We start from the raw sequence: 26,877 nt of genomic DNA on the forward strand, positions 1-26,877 counted from the left end.
AAGTGTTTTAATTTTACAAAATATGGTGTAAAAACGTCTGAGTGCTGCCCTCTTCAGGTTGAACAGTGGCTACTGCAGTTGAATTTTCCTATTGGAAGTTGTGGTACACTCTGACGTCAGAGGGTACCAGCTAACCACGCCCTTGCCTACAGAGAGATAAGTCACAGATGCACACCCCCTCTCCACTGGGCTCTGCCTACTTTTCCAGCATTTTTCAAATATTGCCAGTGGGTGGAGTCAGGCTCTGACCAGGGGTTTAGTTACCCTTTAAAACATTGAAAAATAATCAAAATGGAAGTTACATTTGGTACTTCACAGAGATTTCTTAGAACAACGACTTCTTCCAATACGAGGGCATCACTGCAGTCGCACGTAACCACCACTCTTTGTCAGGGTGGGAAAAGAGGAGGAATCAGTTGCAGGAATAACTGATTTATTGAATATCAAAAGGCTAAGGCAAAAGAAATATGTAAATATAAAACAGCTGTTAAACATTTACAAAATCTATAACAGTTAAAAAAATAGGCTCAATCTCAAAAAAACAATGTAACCCGAAACAACATAATCTAAAAAAAAGGAACCGTGAAAGACTGTACAAAAACATGTGGTTTCCTAATGCTTTAACAAAGGTTCCTTTAATAAAATACCTTTTCAACAGGTCGAAACAGCAAGTCAGTGAGACTCGTAACAAAATCATGGAGATTCAGCATCACTCCTTGTAATTCAAATGCGACTGCATTTTAGACCCTCGAATGAAAAACTCAAAATGGAAAACATTGACACTTTCTTAAAATAGAATCACAGATCCTGATAGAAAAATAGACTAAACTACAACTTAAAAATGACCACGTTTTATATCAAATTGTATCAAAAGATGTGCAATATATTACACAGTTCAATATTAGTATAATACTAGAATAATTAACACTGAAAGCTAAAACTAGTGTAGAAACAATTTACACTTGTAAATCGCTAGTAAAACTTTCACAATTAATTACAGAGAAATGTCAAATAGAGTTAAACTGGAAATTTTGAAAATTAGAAGATGGTATTTTCTTTTAAAACTTACTCCAATAATCTTTGTTTTATTTACAACTTAATAAAAAATCTTTACTTTTACAGTGTGTCGCAGAGCGAAACCTAAACTGAAAGGACTGGTTGAAAATAAAACAGAAATAACACTGACTATAACACATCCACTAGTGTGTATAATCTGTATAATCAGGGTTGATTATAATCAACCCTGTATAATCTGCATCGAATGCGGGACATTCTTACTGCCGAGTGAAAGTGGGTCAACAAACCAAAAGAGTCCAACAGTGACTGATGTGACAGACGCTTGTGGTTTAGTATCCGGTATTCGGTGGCTGCATGTAGGAAGGATTGTAGGCCGGCTGATTGAATATCTCTGGGGGCGGATAAGCACTTCCGGGCTGGGCAGGGGGCGGATAAGCACTTCCGGGCTGGGCAGGGGGCATCATGGGATACGTGGCCTGACTTCCGTCATATGGAGCCTGAACACCGGGATATCCAGGGCTTGCTGGAAATGCAAAAAGACAATAATTATTTTCAAGGAAAATATCAGTACATGGTCTCAATCTACTAGGTAGGAGTTGCACGACTACTGATTTCTCCTAGTCAAAACAATAGTTACTTGAGTACCTGTGGTAAAAAAAGACAAAAACAAGTGCCAACAAGTGTTTATTAACTGACAGCCCAACAATTATGTCTGTCTTGCATTGTAAAAAGATGGCACACTTCATTTGCACTTACTGTCTTGTGGACTTATAATGACCGCCACAAGTGCTCAATCCAGAAGGCCATAATGTCCCATTTGTCATTTTAGGTTTTAGGTAACCCCTTTGCTGCCGATATGCGCCTTTGATGCACACTTTTGCAGAGTCCGCACTGAAGTGAGCTCCACAGAAGACAGTCATAGCGGTGTTACATCACAAAAGTGCGAACTCGTAGGAAGACTGCGAGTGTTTAGGGTGCCATTTGGGACAGGGCCATTATAAACTTCGCTTCCACGTCTTTGATGTCAAACAATATGTGCATACATATATTAATGAAATTAATTTTTACAGTTAGCCTAGGGGTATTATACAACATTCGCATCCTCATATAACATTTCACAGGTCTACAACAGTAAAAACAATAACTACTCGCATCATTTAGATTTGTACTCAAATGGTTCAATATAGTTTAGAATAGAATAAGACAAAATGCATGTAGTCTATTTGCTGTCATCGACCTCCTGCCACAAACTGGCTGCGTCTGAAATCGCATACTAGGTACTTATTTTGAATAAGTACCTATAAAAGTATGTTCTGTATAGTATGAATATGTGTAGTATGAATGTAATCCGGACGTACTACATTCGCCATGTTGTCATTATGCAGTCGTGGCCTAATGTTTAGAGAGTCAGACTTGTAACCTGAAGGTTGCGGGTTCGAGTCTCAATACCAGCAGGAAATGACTGAAGTGCCCTTGAGCAAGGCACCTAACCCCCAATCGCTCCCCGGGCGCAACAGCAAAAATGGCTGCTCTGGGTGTGTGTCCACAGTTTGCAGTGTGTGTTTGTGTGTTTACTACTCACTACTCCTAATGTGTGTGCACTAACTTGGATGGGTTAAAGGACAAGTTTGGTATTTTACACTTAAAGCCCTGTCAGGGGTGTTCACTGATATGCTCACACAAAAATCACTGCAAAAGATTCTTTCCAACAGGTTTTATCGTAGTTTTTGTCCAATTCCATTGACTTGTATTGGATGTCCATTGACTTGTATTGGATGTGCTGTGAGGTACGGTATTACTCCGCCGCCGGGCTGGAGTGTCTATTATTCAAGCTCTCAACGGAAGAATGTACGGGTATGAGGCGTTTGGAAAAATAGGTCCACAGTTTTACAACGAATGGTAAAACACCAGTTGGAAAGCATCTTTTGCAGCGATTTTTGTGTGAGCATATCAGAGAACAGCTCTGACCAATCGGTGAGTTTCACGTCTTTGTAAACGAAAGTTTAATGCGTTTTAGGAAGGATTGTTCCAGTGCACCTATGCAGCCATTGTGGAGGTGGGGGGGTGCTACCACAGAAACCGAAAATTCTCGGGCCAGCAGCATGTGTCCAAATTTCAATCTTAACCGTTCTATTTCATCAGAAACAATCTGAAAACAGGGCTTTATGTGTAAAATACCAAACTTGTCCTTTAAATGGAGAGGACATATTCTGAGTATGGGTCTCATACTTCATATGTCACTTTCACTCACTTCATTATCATGTGATCTACCCTGCCATTCACAAATCCTCTCCCGTGGCCTCATGGGATAGTAAAGTGTCCATCGTATACACACTTCAGAATCTCACTGGAAGTAGAAGGTCATCCGGGTACATTTTGCCTACTCTTTTATGAGTACTGTGAATTCGGACATACTTTCTTTTGACACATACTGTTTTCCGCCTGCTATGGAAGTATGAGATTTCGGACACAGTAACTCTCTTTGAGGATTCGCATTCATGGCTTGCTAGTTTGCTTTTAGCGAATAAAAACAAGCGCGTCGTTATGGTTATTGTCCGCTCAAGTACTCGATAGCTTCCGACAGCAGCGACTACTGTTTGAAGTATTCAACTACCCAACCAACCAGTGAATGCAATCTCTAATACAGGGGTGCAAACTCAGTTCTATGCTGCGTGCACGCCATGTCGTAATGAACATAAATAAAGCTCTGTATGCTTTTGAATCTCGCTGTATTTGGATGTCATACACCGATCGGTCTGCACAGCGTCACTTCAAGTCGAACACACCTTAAATCTGCGGTGGTCAGGAGGTACAGCGGCCACACGCTACAAGTCGTAGCTCTGAGAAAATGACCAGTTTACACATTGTAATTACAAGTTCTACAAGTACGTGAAAGCTTTTTATAGTTCAGAATCATTACGGTAATTACGACATGTCGTGAACGCACCTTTAGCTTCTTCAACCCTTCAGGCTAATTTTGAAAACTACAGGTATGTGTGTGTTGGAGCAGGGTTGGACGTTTTTCTCCCCTCCTCTAGGTCTTCTCACCGGCTATATGGTATGGGGGTGGGGGTCCAGGTGCGTATGGCTGTCCCTGATATGGTCCCGTCTGCATAGGCTGAGCGCCGTAGCCCGGTTGAGTCGGCACAGGCTGGTATGCTGGATACTGAGCTGGCTGCATGGCAGGCTGCTGCTGCTGCTGCTGCTGAATGCATTGCGTATTCATGACTGTGGTTATGTGCGTTCCTGACACAGCTGTGGGAAAAACAAGACAGAAAAAAAAATATCATTCTTATCATTTTACTACCAGCCTAAGTAATGTAACATTGTAACGTTCTATTGACACTTAAACACTTACGTCTGGATGTTCTGCACATTTTATAGATACAGCAGCAGCAGCAGAAGACGACGAACACAACGCATACGACCAGAATCCAAATTGTTCCTGAAACAATGGAGTGGCCACTTTGGCTGCTGGACAGACTATGACAAAATATGAAGCAACAAGCATTATAAATCTCTAAAAGCGTATTTATATATTATAGTTATATTTTTAATGATCATTTTGTTTATTTAAATATTATTTATGTTCCTATGTATCTGCAGTTAGTTTGGAAACTGGACATTAAAATTCACTTCTACACTCTCTACGATCAACTTAGCTCACGATACTTTTGAGATACAAAGCCCTGGAGATATATATATATATATATATAATTATTTCAACTAAAACATTTGTTTATATAACAAACAGTTTTTCTTTGGTCCCGCCTTTTCTTGCCTTGGACATCCTGTTAATCCCCTCAACAAAAAATGTTTAATATTGCATCATGCTTCTTCTCTCTTGCCTCATTCGTCTTTCAATTGACTTTATAAATGTGAACGCAACAGCTTTCGCAGCCAAAAACTTTTCATTCTTTGTTCTATAAATATCAAGCAAAGCATTTCCCCACCTTGCACTACACAAATTGGCTGTTAAAATTGTTTCGTGTCAGTCTGTGGGATGCATCTTGCAAACTGCAGTTTATTAAAAACGACCACAACCTCTGTAGGAAACGATGGGTGGAGCGACACACGGTGAGGCAACGCTTCAAGTAACACACATCGCAAAAACATTAAAAAAAAAAAAAAGTTAATTTGATTAGGTTGCAGGTTTGAGATTAACCTCAACAATGAGATACACACCAAATATTTCAGAAGAAATCGGACTTTACAGTTCACTGATTTATCACTAGTTAGGCTAACAGTTACAGATCATGAGGGAGAAATGAAAGCAATAGCTGACCCAAAACATGAAATCAAATTTTCTCTCCTTTTGTGGAATAGGACTTTTGGGTCTAAAAGACATTTGAATTAAGATAGAATCGAATTAAAATGTCTTACGTATTGCACACGTCTTGATCGGTTAACCTTGAAGCAGAACTGGAGCAGCAGTATCTGTTATCGCAAGTCCCACAGCAGTGCAGCCCGTAATGGCATATTCTAAAGGGCTTGTACTCGTTACTGCTGGTGGTGTAGCTTCTACAGTCATCTCCAAAACCTTAAAGAACAGGGGAAATGTGACACATTTTATACAAAACAAACAACCGATAAATTCTAAAGTATCAGATTTATTTATGTATTGTCTGTAAACCGACCAAAAAAGTGTTTCTTTCGATTTTTGTTTCTTTAGAACTTACCGACTGTGAATAAACCCGCAGACAGGAACAGAAGAACCGCGACGGTGGAGGCCATAGCTCTTCTTCTGATGAAGCCTGCAGCACCAAATCCAACTGAGGCTCTTGAATAATGAAGTAGGTGGGCGTATGAGGAACCGACTAGACTTCAACTGCAACGGTTAAACGAAAGCGAAAGAGAAACAACTCGTGAAACTTTCCCGAATGTGTAAATAAGAAAATCCACAAAGAATTTAAATGAATCTTTTTTTCTTTTCTTTTTTTTTTCTCCACATTTAAGAACAGAAATGTTATATGAAAAATGATTCGAATAGGCCTACGTCTAATTTGGAGCGCCTTGTCGATCCAGTGTCTGATTTGATACAGAGTAACGTTCAAAACGTAGGCTAAGATAATTTTTTAAGAGGGTGTAAATATATTTTCCCCATACGTGGAGATGTTATAATAACTTATTTAACATAAATCCGTTTAGTTTGAGATGTTATTGACCATAAAACAAAAGCGTGGCCATAAAATAATACGTGTCAAAACAATGGGTCTCATCCACCAATAATTGAGTGGACTATTTCGTATTTGTAAACACAGGAGAACTTCTCCGCAGTAAATCACTTCCCCCTAAATCACTGCACGTAAGTACGCAAATGTATTTGTTCTTAATCTCGGTCTAATGTTAGAGAATTTGGAGTATTCCAAATAGCGGCCATGTGCACGAGTTTTTTTATTTTTTTATTTGCATAAAACACGTCCAATCTTTATATAAGGGTTTTCTCGTCAAACAGTCGAAAGCTGTCGATTTGTTCGTGAAAACGTTCGTTTCATTTGTGCTACACTTGCTTAGTGAATGAGACCCACTTAGTCCAAATTCTTAAGTTAAAATAAAGTGAAACAAACAACCAGTGGGCCGTGATAAAAAATAAATAAAAAAACACTAACAAAAATTAGTTCTATAGAATGTTTCGCCATCGTCCCTATTAGGTTATAAAAAAAAAATTCGAATGTTCTCTGAACATAAAGGGTTAAATCTATTATGGATTTTTGAAAATTACCTTTCATGTATAGTGTAATATAGCTCTAAGTGAATGAAAACATCCTGCAAAGTTTTAAATCTGAAAGTGCACCGTTTATAAAGTTATTATCTTTCAAAAGTAAGAGTTGACTCTCTTACTCTCTGAATCAATGAAATGAATCGTTTTTCAAACAAGTCATATTGCCGTTTCGTTGTGACGTCAAGAGAGTCTTTTGAGAATAATGTTGTGATGTGCAAATGTATATTATGAGAAAATGAAACAGTTTTTTAACCTTTGATGCATGTAAACTTGTCGTAGGAGACTCCAAAACAACATTAGGAAACTTTAAAATAGCTAAATAGGGGCACTTCAAAAACGTCTAGCCTATGTATGAATGTTTAGGCAACATTCCATTTTATCATTTTGCAAACATGGGAATGCTTCAGAATGTTCAGAGAACATAAAACAAAACATTAGATAAACGTCCAACAAAAAATATTCGAGGGTGGAAAAGGTCCAGTGTTGATAACAGCCGGTTTTGATAAATATGGTAATTACACCTAAGCACCGCCTGGCCAAAGGGAACAGGTTACCCTGGACCTGCTGGAAAAAGCAAATAACATATTTTTGATTGTTCAATAATTAAAGATAGGATCTTTTTTATCTCTTCATTTTTAAAATGTAAAGTTTCTTGTTTTGAGTTTTCGGCATTATTCGGGCTGATTGCAAAGCCATTCTCCTGACCAATTGTTGCCACAATCCCGTTCTCAAGAACTCACACACATAGTTACGCAAGACTTTGTTCTTGACATGCACAGACAGCATTGCGGGCATTTCTGCACAAAACAGAAAAAGTTTTCTTCGCTACTTCCGCTCACATTTGCATGGCTCATTTGTTGCATTTATTGCTTTGACTGTTGGATTGGAGCAAAACCTAAACTGAATTGAGCTGGATGATGCCACCACTGTTTTCTGCAGAGCTGCTTTATAGCTGTTTTGACTTAATTTTTCAGTTATTGAACTGAACTGAATCAACATTGAACTGATTTACATGACAACAAGGCCTACTAAAACAGAAAAGGTTTTCCTTTGCATTTTTTTGCGTACAAACGACATTGTCAAAACGATCCCTGTTCACACGGATCTGCTAAAACGACTAACGCTGTATTATTCATGCCTGGCCAGTAGTTGGCGATGTGTAGCTAGCTTCGAATTTTGACTTTGAACTCCCGTTTTTGCGGTAGCTCTGTATATTTTTATGGCATCGCTGTCGAAGAGTAAGTAGCTGGTGAAGTGGATTTACATATTGAAGAGTTAAATAAAGTTATCATGAGCATTGCAAAGTTTGAAGCGGATGTCATAGCAAATGTCAGGACGATTTTAAAACGAATCGGTTCATTCATAAAAATCGTGAATAGTGAATCAGCCACCTACGACACCAAAGGCGGCTATCTCACGAATCACACTTGCTAATACATTTAAATTCTGTTACTATTATATGAAAGTAAATATGATGAACAAGACCCACTTTGATTTTCCCCACTGACTGAAGAAGCCAGGCCTATGTCACCACAGAGACATTTTGAGTGAACATTATGAGGTCAAAGAAATTTAATAAAGTGAGACTTACACTATAAAAAAATGTTCTCTCAACTTAACTTATTGAGTTATCTTTTTGCTTTGATTTAAGTTGTATGTACTTAGAATATTAAGTATTTCAACTTACAGAGTTTTGTTGGCATAATTAAATAATTGACCCAACTACTTATTTCAAGTAAACTGGATTTAAAAGTGTCTGTACTAAATACATATAAACGACCTTGTCAGCTGTTTCCCTTACAAATGAACAAATTTAAAGGTCAAAACAGTAAAATATCCAAGAGTTTCAATAGCCAGTGTTTAACATTTTAAAAAAGCAGGTCTCTTTTTGTCTAATAAAATTATATTTCAATTGGTCAGTGTTTAAAGGTGACAATTAAAACATTGAAAAAGGATCAAAATGGAAGTTACATTTGGTACTTCACAGAGACTTCTTAGAACGACGACTTCTTCCAATACGAGGGCATCACTGCAGTCGCACGTAACCGCCACTCTTTGTCAGGGTGGGAAAAGAGGAGGAATCAGTTGCAGGAATATCTGATTTATTGAATATCAAAAGGCATACAAAAACCGGAACACAGGGAGGAATAATATACTCAATATATTTTAATATATTTAGTATATCTAAATATATTCAGCATCACATTCAAAACAGTAAAAAAAAAAAAAAACATTCTCTCTACTAATCTGTAAAAATCAGGTTAAAAAGTACATACACAGATAAGTAAACAAAACTTTATTGAATGGGATAGATTGATATCACGATTTATATGGCAAGGGAAAAAAACAAGAATATAATTTAAGACACTACAACTACAGAAAGAAAAAGGTGGCTTTGGCTTGCCATGTTTAGAGGAGTATTATCGTGCAGCCCAATTACGACCTTTATTATGTCTATGTAATCCATATTTTAAAGCCAGATGGAAAGAAATAGAAAATGAAAACCTTAAAAGACCTCCAATTCAAGCTATAATGGCAGATGAACACTTGACTAAAATGTATACACAGGAACTCAATCCGTGGACAACTAACTTATTAAAGATTTGGCAAGATAAAAAAAAAAAAAATTGATAGACTTGATATCAATCTTGAGATGGCCCGCTTATGATTCAACTTTTGCTCCAAATACTATAGACGACAGCTTTAAAGCTTGGACTAAACGAGGCCTCACAGCATACTGTACGTTTTTACATAAAGGGCAAGTGTTGGATTTTGAGACACTCAAATGTACCTTTTTCATAGGTACTTACAAAATTAAAGACATAAAAATAATAATATTGTAAGGGAATATAATGACAAGGAAAACAGTATTCTTACAATGTTTATTTCAATATATAAAACAGGTGACATGACAAAAATAATTACAAAATTGTATAAAAGTCTACAACACAGAAAATTAGAAAATACCCAATATATTAAAAGCCCAATATATATATTAATATATATATTAAATATATATATATTTCTATATATTATAAATATATATATTAAATATATATATATAATATTAAAATATATTAAATATATATATTAAACCAATATATATATTAAAAGCCCAATATAACCCAATATATATAAAAAAATATATATTATATCAAAAGTTGTCCCTGTTTCCAATTAAAAATAAATGGGAAATGGAAGGAAACCTGGAAATCCTTGAGGAAGATTGGGAAAGTATCCTTAAATCACAGTGGAAGACAACACACTCCTCATCCTGGAGAGAATTTGGTTGGAAAAATATCACTAGATTTTTTCTCACCCCTAAGCAGAAAAGATATCGAAGCAAAAATGCAACCTGTTGGAGAATGTGCGGCTCAAATGAAGCCAATCATAGCCATATATTCTGGGAATGCTCTAAAGTTCAGAGATTTTGCCAAGAAATTCATAAGAGTTTAGAGAATATATTCATGGAACCCATCCAATTTAGTTTTTCAACTCTATACTTTGGTCTTAAAAGTCTTAAATCAGAAGACAAATCTGATAAATATTTAATAAGAATTCTGTTGATAGCTTGCAAAAAAGCTATAACCAGAAAATGGTTGCAGCCTGAAACACCGGAAATTAACGATTGGCTGGGAATTGTGAACGAAATTTACACGATGGAGAGATTAACAATGAATCTTCGGCTTCAGTCCGAGAAATTTATCAAGCTATGGAGAAAATGGATAGACTACATTCTCCCACTAAGACCAGTCCTAGTTTAGAGATTACGATATTTTAAGAAAAGTAGGGAAATCTTAAGAATTATTGAATAAATAGAGATACCTTTCGTATAAGGAATGAAAAAAATAACGGTAGGAATAAAAATGAAATAAATCACATAAATAAATCCAAAAACCACTTTGGGAATGAGAGTACTTCTGGAATAAAATGTAGCATCCTCAAGTTTTTCTTTTGTATAACTGATCAGATCAGGTACCCAAACTACTGGCAGAGTAATAAATATAGAACTATATATCTGATTAAATTACAAACAGATACGGTGTTGGCTGGCATTGCCTTGTAACTAACTGTATTTATACTACAATTGATGTCTTTTATGCCTCTTTTTTTTTTTTGTTATTTATTATAATATTTGATAATGTAATATCTGTCTCTCAAAATCTGTTCTGCTGGGTTTTTTTGTTGTTGTTTTTTTTCTTTTCTTTTTTTTCTTTCAGCCAATATAACCAATTGTGGAATGTCTGTTCTAAGTTTTCAGGTACCATCCAAATGTAAGGAAATGTTGTAATTACTGTAATAAAAACTTAAATAAAAAAATAAAAAAATAAAAAAGTACATACACAGAACAAGCACTACAGATTGTTTCTTTTTTGTTTCACCAGTAGGGGGTCCCATAAACATTCAGGTGGTGTAACTTCACCAAACATTGCATAAAAAACTGTCCAAAATCTTCTCCAGCAGGTTTGCTGTCCATTGTCGACTTTATTGAGTTTGACAATTTTGATGTTCTCCTGTAGACCTTTCTTTAAATTCCCTTTTTTTAAAGAGACAGTGTTACGTCCCACATAAGTCTAGGGGTAAATGGGGACGCAACAAAAGTAAAACCAAATTTTAAAGAGCGTTAATCTAAGTCCTGCCACAGCACCACAAGCATCCAGAAAAAGATTTTATTTCACAGCTCGTGGAACAAATACAAAGAAAAACACAAAAAGGAAGCCATAGTTTCAGGAGAGGATAAGGCCAAAATAATAAACAAAAGACAATATAACTGAAATAATTTACCTCTAACTAGACTAACAAAGGAAAGAAAAGAAAAGAAAAATAACAGAGTTGTACCCTAACTCCCTTACTAACCCCAAAACAGGAGAAGACAGGTTTAAACAAAGGGCATCCACCTCCCTACAGCTTCCAAATAAAACCAATAAACCCAAAACCAAAATAAACAAACATTAAGATAGCGGCTAAAGAGAGTGTTAATAGTAGCAGCTATTAATCAAGCAACATAACCTCAAAAGATAAAGAATATAACTCTCTTTAACTAAGGGCGTTTTTCCACTGGGTTCGTTTGCTGCGGTCCGAACCCGAGTGCGCTAGTTCCCGGCGCCCCCCGCAGCGTTGGTCTGGTTTCACACTCAATTAGTTGTATCGAACCCAGGTGCGTTTGCAGTGATCTTACGTCATCGCAAACGCAATCAAACAATGATATCGACAGTGATACGCATGCGCGGGATACTATACTTCCTGAACAAGCGCGCACCCGAGTCCGTGTTGCTTGCACATTAACGCGAACCGCACCACGGTTCGGGAGCAACCGAGCTCAGACCACCTCCTCCAGGTAGTCTCGGGTTCGGTACTCTAGTGCGCACCCGGGTCCGATGACAGCGTTCACATTAGCGATTTTTCATGCGAACCGTGCCCCGGTCCGCACTAAACTGCCAGTGTGAAAGCGCCCTAACATAACAAAAAGTAAGTATTTGGAAAAATATCACAATGAACCAACAACAAGAACACTACAATACCAAAATAAAGTAATCAGCAGCTCAATAACCACCAATTGTAACTGCAACAACAGGCTGGGCAGGAGAAAGACACCGCTCTGGAGAAAGCTCTTGGGGGAACGTTTTCTCGCCGTCTGGTAGCTGGAGCTCTGCTTTTATGCTGGCTCACTCTTAATTGGTAAGCAGTTACAGCTGGGAGCGATCAACTACCTGCCAGGCAGATTGAGTAGAAGGAGCAAAAATAAAAGAAACAAGACACATTAGAAATAAATATAAATCAATAATTACATCGTCTCTGGACGTAACACCCCCACCCGTAATTACAAACTATGATTTCTCTTGGTTTGTAAAAGAGAGAAACAAGACTTACCACACATTTATGAGCAGTTTAGTCATCAATATGAGCTCTTGATAAAGCATCTGCCACTACATTGTCCACTCCTTTTTTATACCTTATATCAAGAATAAACTCTTGCAGAATAAGAGACCATCTCATTAATCTCTGGTTGGAGTTTGCCATACGAGACAGGAAGACGAGAGGATTGTGGTCAGTGTATACGATAATAGGGCCCATACTACTGTTACATAAATAGACCTCAAAATTTTGCAATGCCAACATCAACATCATTTTAGACCCTTAAAAGAAATCATTTAAAATGGAAAACATTGACGCATTCTTAACCCTTTCATGCATAGAGGTCACTACAGTGGACAGCTATTAAAAAAGCATTTTCTTGAATTTGCACGGGTTTTGATGGAATAGTTACACATCAACCTCTACAGTGGACCCTGGTGCATCATCCCATACATTGCCACCAAGTGGCAAGTCGTTGTGTGTCGATTTTTTCCCCCTCCAAACCAAGATGGCCAATGGTCAGTCAGAAATACCAAGTTGCTCCGGAATATCCACCCATTCCTTCTATCCTAGGAGACTCTTGTAGGTAAAATAAATATTGCAGCATCAAGCAATATCTAATGAGTAAAAATGATTTCACAGTAAAATTTTCCAAGTTTTGATTTTAGATTGGGAGAAAAATCTGATTAATAATCAGTCCACTATAGTGGACCTCATGCATCAATGGCTATATTTCAGCTACAATTCATACTTAAACTGTGAATGTTGTTTTTGAAAATACTTAATCTGCAGTAACTTTTTTTGGCTGTAAATAAATGTATTTGTATTATTAGAATGTAATTTTCATTGACATCCAAAAAGTAATGTGATTACATAATGTATGTGACTTGTAATGCATTACTTTACTTGTTAGATCAAAAAGTAATCTGATTTTGTAATGCACGTTACTTGTAATGCGTTTCTTTACTCGTAACATCAAAAAGTAATCTGATATTGTAATGCACATTACTTGACATCTACGCTAATTTTAGTGTCTTTGTTTATCCCAAGGTTTTCCCGCCGCCTGCCGGATCCAGGCCGTATCCAGATCTGACGAAGGACCTTCGCCTGGACCCGATGACAACGCAGTGCTGAAGTGCCAACTAGTCTCTGCCTATGGAGGATCCCTTTACCACTCTACAGATAAAGCATCGTCAGGAAAACTCAATTCGCGTATCTTCCCCGAATTGATCAAATAAAATTAAATTCTGTATAAAAATTATAAGGAAACAAAAAAAAATTTTTTTTTTTTTTAAAAATTAAAAAAATTCAAATCTTGTTTTTCATACCCTAAGAGCAATAAAAACACACAGGAAAATGCATGCATAATTCATAATTCATGCATGAAAGGGTTAAAATAAAATCACAGATCCTGCTGGTTGAAGTAAAAATGTCACGATTAATTACAAAGAAATGTCAAATAGAGTTAAACTTTAAATTTTTTAAAGTAGAAAGTTTTGAATGGTATTTTCTTTGAAAACTTAGTTCAATAATCTTTGTTTTATAAAAATCTTTACTTTTACAGTGTGTCGCACGCAGAGCGAAACCTAAACTGAAAGGACTGATTGAAAATAAAACAGAAATAACACCGACTGTAACACATCCACTAGTCTTCTATAATCTGCATCGAATGCGGGACATTTTTACTGACAAGTGAAAGTGCGTCAACAAACCTAAACAATCCAACAGTGACTGATGTGACAGACGCTTGTGGTTTAGTATCCGGTCTTCGGTGGCTGCATGTAGGAAGGATTGTAGGCCGGCTGATTGAATATCTCTGGGGGCGGATAAGCACTTCCTGGCTGGGCAGGAGGCATCATGGGATACGTGGCCTGACTTCCGTCATATGCAGCCTGAACACCGGGATATCCAGGGCTTGCTGGAAATGCAAAAAGACACTAATTATTTTCAAGGAAAATATCAGTACATGATCTCAATCTACTAGGTAGGAGTTGCACGACTACTGATTTCTCCCAGTCAAAACAATAGTTACTTGAGTACCTGTGGTAAAAAAAAAGACAAAAACAAGTGCCAACAAGGGTTTCAGAAGGGTGCTTGCGGACAACCCCTTTGCTGCCGATATACGCCTTTGATGCACACTTTTGCAGAGTCCGCACTGAAGTGAGCTCCACAGAAGACAGTCATAGCGGTGTTACGTCGCAAAAGTGCGAACTCGTAGGAAGACTGCGAGTGTTAAGGGTGCCATTTGGGACAGGGCCATTATAAACTTCGCTTCCGCGTCTTTGATGTCAAACAATATGTGCATGCATACATATATTAATGAAATTTTTACAGTTAGCCTAGGGGTATTATACAACATTCGCATCCACATTTCACAGGTCTACAACAGTAAAAACAATAACTACTCGCATCATTTAGATTTGTACTCAAATGGTTCAATATAGTTTATAATAGAATAAGACAAAATGCATGTAGTCTATTTGCTGTCATCGACCTCCTGCCACAAACTGGCTGCGTCTGAAATCGCATACTAGGTACTTATTTTGAATAAGTACCTATAAAAGTATAGTTTGAATATGTGTAGTTATGAATGTAATCCGGACGTACTACATTCGCCATGTTGTCATTATGCAGTCGTGGCCTAATGGTTAGAGAGTCAGACATGTAACCTGAAGTTGCGCGTTCGAGTCTCAATACCAGCAGGAAATGACTGAAGTGCACTTGAGCGAGGCACCTAACCCCCAATCGCTCCCCGGGCGCAACAGCAAAAATGGCTGCTCTGGGTGTGTGTGTCCACAGTTTGCAGTGTGTGTTTGTGTGTTTACTACTCACTACTCCTAATATGTGTGCACTAACTTGGATGGGTTAAATGGAGAGGACATATTCTGAGAATGGGTCTCATACTTCACGTCACTTTCACTCACTTCATTATCACGTGATCTACCCTGCCGTTCACAAATCCTCTCCTGTGGCCTCATGGGATAGAAAAGTGTCCATTGTATTCACACTTCAGAATCTCACTGGAAGTAGAAGGTCATCCGGGTACTTTTTGCCTGCTCTTTTATGAGTACTGTGAATTCGGACATACTTCTTTTGTCACATACTGTCTTCCGCCTACTAATAAAGTATGAGATTTTGGACACAGTAACTCTCTTTGAGCATTCGCATTCATGGCTTGCTGGTTTGCTTTTAGCGAATAAAAACAAGCGCGTCGTTGTGGTTATTGTCCGCTCAAGTACTCGATAGCTTCCGACAGCTGCGACTACTGTTTGAAGTGTTCAACTACCCAACCAACCAGTGAATGCAATCTCTAATACAGGGGTGTAAACTCAGTTCTATGCTGCGTGCACGCCATGTTGTAATGAACATAAATAATAGGGCTGGGTAAAAAATATTGATTTCTCGATTTTAATCGATTCTCATTTTTACGAACCGATATCGATTCTTAAATCCCAAGAATCGATTAGTCATCCTGTTTGCAGTGATGAATGAATGTAACATTGTAGCGCGCATCCCATCCAATAAATCGCAATGGTCTTTGTGCTTTGTTACTATTGATATGAAACAAAGTCTCAGATTTCAAATTACGTCCATTTTCTTACGAAATTCAAAAACTTAAACACCGTTTTGGCGCTGTGGCGTGAGATCACTCTGGCGCAGCTCAAGAGCAGCAGCAGTGTGGAGCGCACGTGATCTTCTCTTCCGCCTTAATACCAGTTACCACGCGAAATAAACAATGATCATCTGAAAGTGTGTTAAAAGGTAGAGTACAACTTATCGAAATCCGTATCATGTGACATGGAATCGCTCAATCAGTGTTTCAACCGTGGAAAGACGTCAGTAAATCAGCTTGGAAACAATGTCATGTATTGTAACGTCACATTTACCTCAGAAAAACCATATCCAGTGACCATAAACTTGTTAGTCAGCTAGTGAATTAGAGCTAAAAATGTACTCTAGAGAGGAGCATTTTGCTAAATATATGCACCATATTACATATTCATTATAATTTGTAATATTCTTCAATTTTTAATGCATGTTTAAATAAATCTGGCAGGTTTTTATGACAGCCAACATTTAAATGTTTATATTTCATATAACTTTATTATTATAAAAATAAATAAAAGTGTAATTTAAATGTTTGTATACAAATCAGTTCATTTTTACCTTCAATATTATAGTAGGCTAATGAAGCCTATAGGCTACAACTGACTCCCATAGTTTACAGCATTAGTTAAGAGATTTGTTTTCCTTGAGAAAAGTTGCCATGTATTGTACCTGATATCCAAAATAATCAATATTGAATCGAAATCGAATTGAATTGCAAGCTTGTGAATCGAGTCGAATTGTGAAATTTGTGTCAATACCCAGCCCTAATAAATAAAGCTCTGTATGCTTTCGAATCTCGCTGTATTTGGATGTCATACACCGATCGGTCTGCACAGCGCCACTTTAAGACAAACACACCTTAAATCTGCGGTGGTCAGGAGGTACAGCGGCCACACGCTACAAGTCGTAGCTCTGAGAAAATGACCAGTTTACACGTTGTAATTACAAGTTCTACATGTACATGAAGGCTTTTTATAGTTAAGAATCATTACGGTAATTACGACATGTCGTGAACGCACCTTTAGCTTCAACCCTTCAGGCTTATTTTGAAAACTACAGGTATGTGTGTGTTGGAGCAGGGTTGGAAGTTTTTCTCCCCTCCTCTAGGTCTTCTCACCCATAGATATTATATAGAGACTAGATGCCCTATTGGCCGCTGGGCACTGAGAAAATGCGGCCGCCATCTTAAACCGGTCGTATTCCTAGTTTCGTTGCGTGGCAGCAGTTAAGATGCTAGAGCACTGTGGAGTATTTTCCTGTTCTAATCGGCGGACCATCGCAAATGGGGGATTACTTTTAACATTACCGTACTATTGGTTGTATTTTGTGAATAGAATATTACCAGATAATTGAGAAGGAGCAAGGATCTTTGATATTACTGTACTGAAATCGTAGCCAGCTAACGTTAGCTAGGCAATGTTTACTGCACCAGCCGGTGTTCACCTGACATGGAGAGGTGGGGTAAAGTAATAATTAAAAGAGCTTCTCGGTTATTTTAGTCCCGTCCGAATGTGCATCTCAGTAATCATTAATATGGACAATGTCAGTAAAGATTACGGCGACTTTTACCTTCTGTAAAAAGGTCCAGGAAAATTACCTCCGGTAACGTTTATTAATAGACGTGCGAATAGACCCTCTGTAAATCAAGTAATTTCGTGTTTAAAAGTAGTTTCCTGTGGTTTTTCAAGTATTGAGACGCTTGAAAAGGCATTCAGTTGCGTTCTAGACACTAGGAGAAGTCTCCCCCAAGTGTTTTCTCCCTCCCTCAACTCAAGTGTTTTCCACATACCATTCAGATCAGAAAGAAGTTCGAAAGCACTTGTAAGAGGCACGAAACTTACTTTTAGCGCAATCCAATCTGAAGTTAATTCATACATTGTTTGACCGGACATAACTGTTTTATATATATATATATATATATAAATATAGGTTATTTGTGTTTGCACACGTGATATCAGAAAGCAATGTAAATGTAAAACACACGTTTCTTCAACTTATTAAAATATCTTACTTTACTGCAACTATCTGTTTCTGCTTCTTTATCATATTTATAGTGTGTGATTTATAAAATACCTTATATCCTACATCACATATTTTGATTTGTGGACGTCTGGTCACTTTATATCTTATATCAGAATATTATATTACTGTTAAGCCTACTATGAATATTAAAATACGCCGAACCATGTGTCCTGTATAATAGCTACATGAATGACCTTTGCAGCAAAAAAACCTGCGTGAAAATCAGTTCGGTATTCAGTGAGGTATGATTAATTAAATGCGCTGACAGCTCATTGCACCTGCCATACAGATTACACTGAGTGGAGCGGGTGACCGGTCTAAGATGGCGGCCCCACGGCTCGCCAGCGCCAGTAAGCAGTAGCGGTCGATAGGGCATCTATCTATATGATGTCTATGTTCTCACCGGCTATATGGTATGGGGGTGGGGGTCCAGGTGCGTATGGCTGTCCCTGATATGGTCCCGTCTGCATAGGCTGAGCGCCGTAGCCCGGTTGAGTCGGCACAGGCTGGTATGCTGGATACTGAGCTGGCTGTATGGCAGGCTGCTGCTGCTGCTGCTGAATGCATTGCGTATTCATGACTGTGGTTATGTGCGTTCCTGGCACAGCTGTGGGAAAAACAAGACAGAAAAAATATATATAATTATTATCATCTTATCATTATCCTAAATAATGTAACTTTGTAACGTTCTATTGACACTAAAACACTTACATCTGTGTGTTCTGCACATTTTATAGATACAGCAGCTACAGCAGAAGACGAAGAACACAGCGGATGCGACCACACTCCAAATTGCTCCTGAAACAATGGAGTGGCCACTTTGGCTGCTGGACAGACTATGACAAAATGTGAAGCAACAAGCATTATAAATCTCTGAAATCGTATTTATATTACATTAAATATTACATTAAAATTCACTTCTACACTCTCTACAATCAACTTAGCTCACAATACTTTTGAGATACAAAGTTATTATATATATATAAAAAATTATATATATAATTTTTTCAACTAAAACATTTGTTTTTATAACAAACAGTTTTTATTTGTTCCCGCCTTTTCTTGCCTTGGACATCCTGTTAATCCCCTCAACAAAAAATGTTTAATATTGCATCATGCTTCTTCTCTCTTGCCTCATTCGTCTTTCAATTTTGACTTTATAAATGTGAACGCAACAGCTTTCGCAGCCAAAAACGTTACGTTCTTTGTTCTTTAATTATCAAGCAAAGCATTTTCCCACCTTGCACTACACAAAGTGGCTGTTAAAATTGTATCGTGTCAGTCTGTGGGATGCATCTTGCAAACTGCAGTTTATTAAAAACGACCACAACCTCTGTAGGAAACGATGGGTGGAGCGACACACGGTGAGGCAAAACCTCAAGTAACACACATTGCAAAAACATTACAAAAAAAGTTAATTTGATTAGGTTGCAGGTTTGAGATTAACCTCAACAATTAGATACACACCAAATATTTAAGAAGAAATCGGACTTTACAGTTCACTGATTTATCACTAGTTAGGCTAACAGTTACAGATCATGAGGGAGAAATGAAAGCAATAGCTGACCCAAAACATGAAATCAAATTCCCTCTCCTTTTGTGGAATAGGACTTTTGGGTCTAAAAGACATTTGAATTAAGACAGAATAGAATTAAAATGTCTTACGTATTGCACACGTCTTGATCAGTTAACCTTGAATCAGAACTGGAGCAGCAGTATCTGTTATCGCAAGACCCACAGCAGTGCAGCCCGTTCTGGCATTTTGTAAATGGCTTGTACTCGTTACTGCTGGTGGTGTAGCTTCTACAGTCATCCCCAAAACCTTAAAGAACAGGGGAAATGTGACACATTTTATACAAAACAAACAACCGATAAATTCTAAAGTATCAGAATTTATTTATTTATTGTCTGTAAACCGCCCAAAAACAAGTTTAAAGTGTTTCTTTAGAACTTGCCGACTGTGAATAAACCCGCAGACAGGAAGTTCAGGAACAGAAGAACCGCGACGGTGGAGCCCATAGCTCTTCTTCTGATGAAGCCTGCAGCACCAAATCCAACTGAGGCTCGTGAATAATAAAGTAAGTGGGCGTACGAGGAACCGACTAGACTTCAACTGCAACGGTTAAACGAAAGTAGAAAAAACTCGTAAAACTTTCTTGAATGTGTAAATATGAAAATCCACAAAGAATTTAAATGAATCTTTTTCTTTCTTTTTTTTCACATTTAAGAACAGAAATGTTATATGAAAAATTATTCGAATTAATACGTCTAATTTGGAGCGCCTTATGTCAATCCAGTGTCTGATTTGATCATAGACAGTATAAGAAATGGACACAGCGACCCCATTGGATTCAACGGAGAAAAGTGAAGTCAATTAGAAGCTCTCACTTCCTGATGGTCGAGCGTACTGCGCAGACTCAAACTGAGCTTGACGACGTAGATGTGACGTGAGCAACCTGTCTGTCTTCTAGTAGCTGTGCCAAGAGAAATCTGAATCATTCCCTTCCGAAACTTGTAGACACGGAGAGTGTGAGTAGGAGGTGTCCATGAGCTAGGAGCAACTTTTGCTAAGTATTCTGATTAATTATTTTGTCATTTTGCCTCCACGTCCCCCCGATTGCCCGCGAGCTTCTCCTCCTGACCATACGGTAATTTTCCTACTGTATACTGAGAGTTGTGTGATTATGATGCAATCGCTAGCCTATATATTTACAAAAACTGCTTCTACGGGGCCATAACGTAAGATACAAGGTTATGGAGCCTTTTATACATTTTCGTGTTTCTTTAGAAATAAATAATGGACAAATGGAGTCTTTAAACGCCTCAGATGTAAAGTTATTCGCTGTCAAAGTGACGCCAAAATGAATGGGAGTCAATGGAATGCTAATAGCAGGTGATGGTCTGGTAATCAATGGCGGCGCCCGGGGAAGCTTCAGTTTTTTCTGAAAGATTATGCCCTTGGATTTGATACAGAGTAACGTTCAAAACGTAGGCTAAGATAATTTTTTTAAGAGGGTGTAAATATATTTTCCCCATATGTGGAGATGTTATAATAACTTATTTAACATAAATCCGTTTAGTTTAAGATGTATGCACTTTATTGACCATAAAACAAAAGCGGGGCCATAAAATGTCAAAACAATGGGTCTCATCCACCAATAATTGCGTGGATTATTTCGTATTTGTAAACACAGGAACATTTCTCAGGAAAAAATCTCCCCCTAAATCACTGCACGTAAGTACGCACATGTACTTGTTCTTATAATCTCGGTCTAATGTTAGAGAATTTGGAGTATTCCAAATGGCGGCCACCGGCCACGTGCACCAGTATTTTTTATTTTTTTATTTGCATAAAACACGTCCAATCTTTATATAAGGGTTTTCTCGTCAATACAATACAATTTTATTTGTAAAGCACATTTAAAACAACCGAGGTTAGCCAAAGTGCTGGACACTGACATAATTTCAGACAAATTATAAACACATGACATGAGCACAAAACACAGTTAAACAAGTGACAAACTAAAAGAATAAAATGCAGAAATTAACTCTCAGGCTGGTTTAAAAGCCAATGAATAAAAGTGAGTTTTAAGTCGTGATTTAAAAATGTCAAGGCTGGGAGCTACTCTGACATGCATAGGCAGATCATTCCACAGCCTAGGGGCCACGACTGAAAATGCTCGATCTGATCTCCCCTATTTTTAAGTCTTGTTCTAGGAACAGATAAGAGTAGTTGGTCAGCGGACCTCATTGACCTCAGAGGAGCATGCATCTTCAGTAGATCATCTAAGTAAGCTGGGGCTTGACCATGAAGACATTTAAAAACAAACAATAAAATCTTAAATTGTATTCTAAAACAAACTGGTAGCCAATGAAGAGAGGCAAGAACAGGCATAATGTGCTCTCGTTTACGGGTTCCTGTAAGGAGTCGAGCGGCAGCATTCTGAACTATTTGCAGTCTAGAGAGAGAGGCCTGGTTAACTCCTATATATAAAGCATTACAATAATCCAGGCGAGTGGTGATAAAAGCATGTATAACCCTCTCCAAATCTTTGAAAGATAAAAATGGCTTCTATTTGGTAAGTAGCCTAAGTTGAAAGAAACTAGCTTTTACAACAGAGTTTATCTGTTTCTCTAGGTGAAGATCACTATCCATCTTTACACCAAGGTTCGTTACCATAGACTTGATATAGGGTGTCAGGGGTCCCAGGTCCAATTTGGAGGAAAGCTGTTTCGTCAAACAGTCGAAAGCTGTCGATTTGTTCGTGAAAACGTTCGTTTCATTTGTGCGTACACGTGCTTAGTGAATGAGACCCACTGAGTCCAAATTCTTAAAGGGATACTCCACTTTTTTTGGAAATAGGCTCATTTTACAACTCCCCCAGAGTTAAACAGTTGAGTTTTACCGTTTTCGTATCCATTCAGCCGAACTCCGGGTCTGGCGGTACCACTTTTAGCATAGCTTAGCATAGATCATTGAATCGGACAAGACCATTAGCATCTCTCTCCAAAAAATTACCAAAGAGTTTAGATATTTTTCCTATTTAAAACTTGACTCTTCTGTAGTTACATCGTGTACTAAGACCGACGGAAAATGAAAAGTTGCGATTTTCTTGGCTGATATGGCTAGGAACTGCGTAATAATCAAGAAACTTTGCTGCCGTACCATGAGTCCAGCAGGCGTAATGATATGACATTTCTGCACAAAACAGAAAAAGAAGCAATTGAGATGTTTTTTTCTTCGCTACTTCCGCTCACATTTGCATGGCTCATTTGTTGCATTTATTGATTTGACTGTACTGACACTATTGGATTGGAGCAAAACTTAAACTGAATTGAGCTGGATGATGCCACCACTGTTTTCTGCAGAGCTGCTTTATAGCTGTTTTGACTTAATTTTATAATTGAAGAATTTTTCAGTTATTGAACTGAACTGAATCAACATTGAACTGATTTACACGACAACAATGTAGGCCTACTAAAACAGAAAAGGTTTTCCTTTGCATTTTTTGCGTACAAACGACAACATTGTCAAAACGATCCCTGTTCACACGGATCTGCTAAAACGACTAACGCTGTATTATTCATGCCTGGCCAGTAGTTGGCGATGTGTAGCTAGCTTCGAATTTTGACTTTGAACTCCTGTTTTTGCGGTAGCTCTGTATATTTGTATGGCATCGCTGTCGAAGAGTAAGTAGCTGGTGAAGTGGATTTACAGAGTTAAATAAAGATATCATGAGCATTGTAAAGTTTGAAGCGATGTCATAGCAAATGTCAGGAAGATTTTAAAACGAGCGGTTCATTCATAAATCCGTGAATAGTGAATCAGCCACCTACGACACCAAAGGCGGCTATCTCACGAATCACACTTGCTAATACATTTAAATTCTGTTACAATTATATAAAAGTAAATATGATGAACAAGACCCACTTTGATTTTCCCCACTGACTGAAGAACCCAGGCCTATGTCACCACTCACCACAGAGACATTTTGAGTGAACATTATGAGGTCAAAGAAATTTAATAAAGTGAGACATACACTATAAAAAATTGTTCTCTCAACTTAACTTATTGAGTTATCTTTTTGCTTTGATTTAAGTTGTATGTACTTAGAATATGAAGTATTTCAACTTACAGAGTTTTGTTGGCATAATTAAATAATTGACCCAACTACTTATTTCAAGTAAACTGGATTTAAAAGTGTCTGTACTAAATACATATAAACGACCTTGTCAGCTGTTTCCCTTACAAATGAACAAATTTAAAGGTCAAAACAGTAAAATATCCAAGAGTTTCAATAGCCAGTGTTTAACATTTTAAAAAAGCAGGTCTCTTTTTGTCTAATAAAATTATATTTTAATTGGTCAGTGTTTAAAGGTGACAATGTACTTAAAACAATGAAAAAGGACGTAACCGCCACTCTTTGTCAGGGTGGGAAAAGAGGAGGAATCAGTTGCATGAATAGCTGATTTATTGAATATCAAAAAGCATACAAAAACAGGAACACATGGGAATAATATATTCAGTATATCTGAATATATTCAGCATCATATTCAAAACAGTAAAAAAAACAAACATTCTCTCTACTAATCTGTAAAAATCAGGTTAAAAAGTACACAGAATTTAAAAATATTTAAATACATGAAAAATACTACAATTAGATGAATACAAGCACTACAGATTGTTTCTTTTTTGTTTCACCAGTAGGGGGTCCCATAAACATTCAAGTGGTATAACTTCACCAAACATTGCATTAAAAAAACAGTCCAAAAACTTCTCCAGCAGGTTTGCTGTCCGTTGTCGACTTTGTTGAGTTTGACAATTTTGATGTTTTCCTGTAAAACTTTCTTTAAATTCCCTTTTTTTAAAGAGACTGTAAGATATTTATTTTAACAATCAAGCTTTTCACATTTCTCACAAATATAGAAATATATAAATACAAAACAGCTGTTAAACATTTACAAAATCTATAAAAGCTAAAAAAAATAAATAGGCTCCATCTAAAAAAACAATGTAACCCGAAACAATATAATCTGAAAAAGAACAGTGAAAGACTGTACAAAAAACACGTGGTTTCCTAATGCTTTAACAAAGGTTTGTTTAATAAAATACCTTTTTAACTGGTCAAAACAACAAGCCGGTGAGACTCGTGACAAAATTATGGAGATTCAGCATCACTCCTTGTAATTAAAATACGACTGCATTTTAGGCCCTTAAAGGAAAGAATTTAAAATGGAAAACATTGACGCATTCTTAACCCTTTCATGCATAGAGGTCACTACAGTGGACAGCTATTAAAAAAGCATTTTCTTGAATTTTCACGGGTTTTGATGGCAAGATGGCCAATGGTCAGTCAGAAATACCAAGTTGCTCCGGAATATCCACCCATTCCTTATAGGAGACTCTTGTAGGTAAAAAAAAAAATATTGCAGCATCAAGCAATATCTAATGAGTCATTTCACAGTCAAATTTTCCAAGTTTTGATTTTATATTGGGAGAAAATTCTGATGAATCATCTGTCCACTATAGTGGAACTCATGCATCAATGGCTATATTTCAGCTACAATTCATACTTGTACTGTGAATGTTGTTTTTGAAAATACTTAATCTGCAATAACTTTTTTCGGCTGTAAATAAATGTATTTGTATTATTAGAATGTAATTTTCATTGACATCAAAAAAGTAATCTGATCACGTAGTGCACATTACTTGTAATTAATTACTTTACTTGTTAGATCAAAAAGTAATCTGATTTCATAATGCATGTTACTTGTAATGCGTTACCCCCCAACACTGCTCATTTCAGATGAGACTGAAAAAACCTTATCGCTAGGTTTTCTCAGAGGAGGGCTTGCCTTTGCAATATTTCGCATTTATATATTTTTTTATATATTTTATAGTTTTCACATGATTTGATATAATTTTATTGATTGGTTTGTTAAATACACACACTATATCTGTTTGATTATTGTATGATTATATATGTTTAATAAAGTATCTCTTCAGTTTAAACCATAAACGCATGTTGTCCACTCAAGTGGACATCTGAAGATCTCTTTGAAAAATGTGTAAAAAAAAAAAACACTTTCAAATCTTGTTTTTCATGCCCTAAGAGCAATAAAAACACATAGGAAAAAAAAATCCTGACTGGGGTTATCATAATTCATGCATGAAAGGGTTAAAAAAAAACACAGATCCTGCTGGTTGAAATATAAATATTGAAGACATTCATGTTTCTGTGCTGTTAACGAACACGAAAATACAAAAGCAAAATTGCAAAAATAAACTAAACTATAACTTAAAAATTTCCACGTTTTATTTTAGATTTTAGTTTTTTTAGTATATCAAATTGTATCAAAAGATATGAAATATATTATACAGTTCAATATTAGTATAATACTAGAAAAAATTAACACTGAAAGCTAAAACTATTGTAAAAACTATTTACACTTGTAAATCGCTAGTAAAACTTTCACGATTAATTGCAAAGAAATGTCAAATAGAGTTAAACTTGACATTTTTAAAAGTAGAAAGTTTCTAATGGTGTTTTCTTTTAAAATCTTTACTTTTACAGTGTGTCGCACGCAGAGCGAAACCTAAACTGAAAGGACTGATTGAAAATAAAACAGAAATAACACTGACTATAACACATCCACTAGTCTTGTATAATCTGCATAATCTTACTGTCGTGCGAAAGTGCGTCAAAAACCTAAACAATCCAACAGTGACTGATGTGACAGACGCTTGTGGTTTAGTATCCGGTCTTCTGTGGCTGCATGTAGGAAGGATTGTAGGCCGGCTGATCGAATGACTCTTGGGGCGGATACAGTAAGTACTACCGTACTGGGCAGGGGGCATCATGGGATACGTGGCCTGACTTCTGTCATATGGAGCCTGACTACTGGGATATCCAGGGTTTGCTGGAAATGCAAAAAGACACAAATTATTTTCAAGCAAAATATCAGTACATGGTCTCAATCTGTCAAGTACTAGCCTAGGTAGGAGTTGCACGACTACTGATCTCTCCTAGTTACTAGTTGCAAAACAATAGTTACTTGAGTACCTGTGGTTTATGTTACAGTTTAAAAAAAGACAAAAAATAACAGTATGTGCCAACAAGTGTTTATTCATTGACAGCCCAACAATTATG

The 26,877-nt window shown here is 37.1% G+C and overlaps 3 protein-coding genes and 1 long non-coding RNA gene across 8 annotated transcripts in view; 1 reads left to right on the forward strand and 3 right to left on the reverse strand.

Annotated features, from left to right (window-relative positions):
* Positions 1 to 416: 416 nt before the first annotated feature.
* Positions 417 to 5,824, reverse strand: LOC309475063 (uncharacterized protein). Of its 2 annotated transcripts, none has more exons than XM_082137684.1 (5): positions 5,697 to 5,824; positions 5,401 to 5,557; positions 4,376 to 4,500; positions 4,066 to 4,272; positions 417 to 1,540 (listed from the first exon to the last, which is right to left on the reverse strand). In XM_082137684.1, the coding sequence occupies exons 1-5, from the start codon at positions 5,749 to 5,751 to the stop codon at positions 1,347 to 1,349; spliced, it is 738 nt and encodes a 245-aa protein (XP_081993810.1). In that variant the 5' UTR covers positions 5,752 to 5,824; the 3' UTR covers positions 417 to 1,346. The 2 variants fall into 2 exon arrangements, with proteins under 2 accessions (XP_081993810.1, XP_081993809.1); XM_082137683.1 differs by having other exon boundaries at positions 4,066 to 4,263; positions 4,364 to 4,500.
* Positions 5,825 to 12,456: 6,632 nt separating this feature from the next.
* LOC309475067 lies at positions 12,457 to 13,242 on the forward strand. The gene is made up of 2 exons (XR_014197495.1): positions 12,457 to 13,002; positions 13,104 to 13,242. It is a non-coding gene; the product is annotated as an uncharacterized lncRNA (long non-coding RNA).
* LOC309475060 (protein shisa-4-like) overlaps positions 13,100 to 26,877 on the reverse strand; it is a 54,504-nt gene continuing 40,726 nt past the window's right edge. The window contains exons 5-7 of one of the 4 annotated variants that reach the window (XM_082137676.1): positions 26,437 to 26,647; positions 25,154 to 25,172; positions 13,100 to 13,182 (exon numbers count right to left, since the gene is read on the reverse strand). In XM_082137676.1, coding sequence (XP_081993802.1) covers positions 13,165 to 13,182; positions 25,154 to 25,172; positions 26,437 to 26,647 — 248 coding nt within the window. In that variant the 3' untranslated portion in view covers positions 13,100 to 13,164. Of the gene's footprint in view, positions 13,183 to 24,808; positions 25,173 to 25,271; positions 26,648 to 26,877 lie in introns of those variants that run through there. The other 3 variants (XM_082137675.1, XM_082137678.1, XM_082137674.1) reach the window with 3 other exon arrangements.
* LOC309475065 (uncharacterized protein) lies at positions 13,905 to 20,476 on the reverse strand. Its single transcript, XM_082137686.1, has 5 exons — positions 20,182 to 20,476; positions 19,892 to 20,048; positions 18,938 to 19,062; positions 18,630 to 18,833; positions 13,905 to 14,513 (listed from the first exon to the last, which is right to left on the reverse strand). Exons 1-5 carry the CDS (start codon positions 20,243 to 20,245, stop codon positions 14,350 to 14,352), a joined length of 714 nt encoding a protein of 237 aa, XP_081993812.1. The 5' UTR covers positions 20,246 to 20,476; the 3' UTR covers positions 13,905 to 14,349.

The sequence above is a fragment of the Leuciscus leuciscus genome (assembly GCF_965113295.1).
Source record: "Leuciscus leuciscus genome assembly, chromosome: 15".
Lineage (NCBI taxonomy): Eukaryota > Metazoa > Chordata > Actinopteri > Cypriniformes > Leuciscidae > Leuciscus > Leuciscus leuciscus.

Excerpts from the sequence above, each read along its gene's own strand:
- LOC309475063 (XM_082137683.1), bottom strand. The coding sequence starts at position 5,751 with ATGGCCTCCACCGTCGCGGTTCTTCTGTTCCTGTCTGCGGGTTTATTC. Across the intron at positions 5,558-5,696 it reads TGCGGGTTTATTCACAGTCG|GTTTTGGAGATGACTGTAGA; the intron begins GTAAGTTCTAAA and ends CTGTTCTTTAAG. Across the intron at positions 4,264-4,363 it reads ATCCAGACGTAAGTGTTTAA|GAACGCACATAACCACAGTC; the intron begins GTGTCAATAGAA and ends CAGCTGTGTCAG.
- LOC309475065 (XM_082137686.1), bottom strand. The coding sequence starts at position 20,245 with ATGGGCTCCACCGTCGCGGTTCTTCTGTTCCTGAACTTCCTGTCTGCG. Across the intron at positions 20,049-20,181 it reads TGCGGGTTTATTCACAGTCG|GTTTTGGGGATGACTGTAGA; the intron begins GCAAGTTCTAAA and ends CTGTTCTTTAAG. Across the intron at positions 18,834-18,937 it reads AATGTGCAGAACACACAGAT|CTGTGCCAGGAACGCACATA; the intron begins GTAAGTGTTTTA and ends TTTTTCCCACAG.